This window comes from Camelina sativa, chromosome 5, assembly GCF_000633955.1.
Source record: "Camelina sativa cultivar DH55 chromosome 5, Cs, whole genome shotgun sequence".
Lineage (NCBI taxonomy): Eukaryota > Viridiplantae > Streptophyta > Magnoliopsida > Brassicales > Brassicaceae > Camelina > Camelina sativa.
The window spans coordinates 10,544,224-10,545,737 of record NC_025689.1 but is presented as its reverse complement, the minus strand read 5'-3'; the positions used below and the strand labels follow the sequence as shown (position 1 = coordinate 10,545,737).

The window sequence follows — 1,514 nt, the reverse complement described above, 5'->3', positions numbered from 1 at the left end:
TTCGAGGGTTTGTAAGAAATCATCTGAAGAAGGCGAAGCTGCTTTGCTTCCTTTCTTCTTCCCCATCTCTGCTTCTATGGAATCAATCACACCCACCCAAGTCCCAAAACCCTAATTTTCCAGTCCAATGATTTACACGGTGACGAAGCTTGGGGGAGGTGGAGGCTGAAGACGGAGTAGTACGGTTTAGTTTTGGTTTCAAAAAATTCAACAGCCTAATCGAACCGAAACTAAACCGAACCGGAAAGCTAACCCAAAAACTAAACCATCGATAAAACTGATTCGAGCGTGATGTAGTAGGCTTGTGTGTGGGCTTTTAATTGGGCTAAAGTTTGTTCAAAAAGAAAGATTTGGACCTCATACGTACTTTGATGTTTCATGATTACATAAGCAATGACATCAAGGACTATAGTGTCCCTCCTAGGCGTAAGAGAATTTCAAAATTACATGTGTTAAATCGTAAGACAAGTCACATTTGTTATCACTTACAAACTAAGCAGTTATATTCCTTTTTGACTTCCCAAAATTTCAAAAAAATACATTCTGAAGTCATTTAGCATAGGGAATTTCATTTTGAATACTATAATATTGATACTGATATGCATTAGCAATTAGCATCCAAACAAATCCCTTATAAAACAAGACGTCATTGTTTTGTTGTGGACGTATCAAGATTTTTGTTAAGGGGTGGAGGTATCAAGATGTTATTGTATTGTTGTGCCAACGTCCATATACTCTGACCAAAAAAAATAAAATATATCCTAGCTAAATTAATAAATAAAAATCACAACGACTATCGTATTCGTTGTCTTTTTTAGTTGGAAGTTTATGATTTCATATAACATAGCTTAGTAAACCTAATATCCCGTCCATCTCAAAAAAAAAAAAAGTGCGTCAAAATCAACATTGCAGATACGTGAATGATTAACATTAGTATATATACATATATATCTGTATATATATTTTATGTATATATATTTTATTGTATAAAGTTTGATGTCAAAATTACTCATTAACAAGATCGTGACATGTGTNAAAAACACTTCAATTAAACAATCATTTAGTACTCAGAAAACAATTTTTGAAACTTATGTTGTCCAAAAAAGTTAATATATAATAACCAAATAGGTGTAAGACATAGAGGTATGAAAAAAAAAGGTGTCAAAATTAATAGATGAGAAACATGGAAATATAACAAAGAGGTGTAAGACATAGAGGTATGGAATAAAAAGGTGTTAAAATTAAGAGATGTAATTTTTGAAAGATGGGGGTGTAATGAAAAGACATGAATAATAGGTACATTAAAGAGGTGTAAGACATAGAGGTACAACAAAGAGGTGTAACACATAGAGGTGTGAAATTAAAAGGTGTAAAAATTAATGGATGTGATTTTTGAAACCAGGAGGTACAACAAAGAGATGCAAAGACTAAAAGGTGTGATTTAAAAGGTGTAAAAATGAATGAATGTGATTTTTGAAATCAGGAGGTACAACAAAGAGATGCAAAGACTAAGA

General features: G+C 32.5%; 1 protein-coding gene across 1 annotated transcript in view; it reads right to left on the bottom strand.

Moving 5' to 3' along the window:
• Positions 1-152, bottom strand: part of LOC104786443 (methyltransferase-like protein 13) — a 9,892-nt gene extending 9,740 nt beyond the window's left edge. Inside the window, exon 1 of the mRNA XM_019245834.1 lies at positions 24-152. Within this exon, the coding sequence (XP_019101379.1) occupies positions 24-66 (43 nt within the window). The 5' untranslated portion in view covers positions 67-152. The remainder of the gene's footprint in view (positions 1-23) is intronic.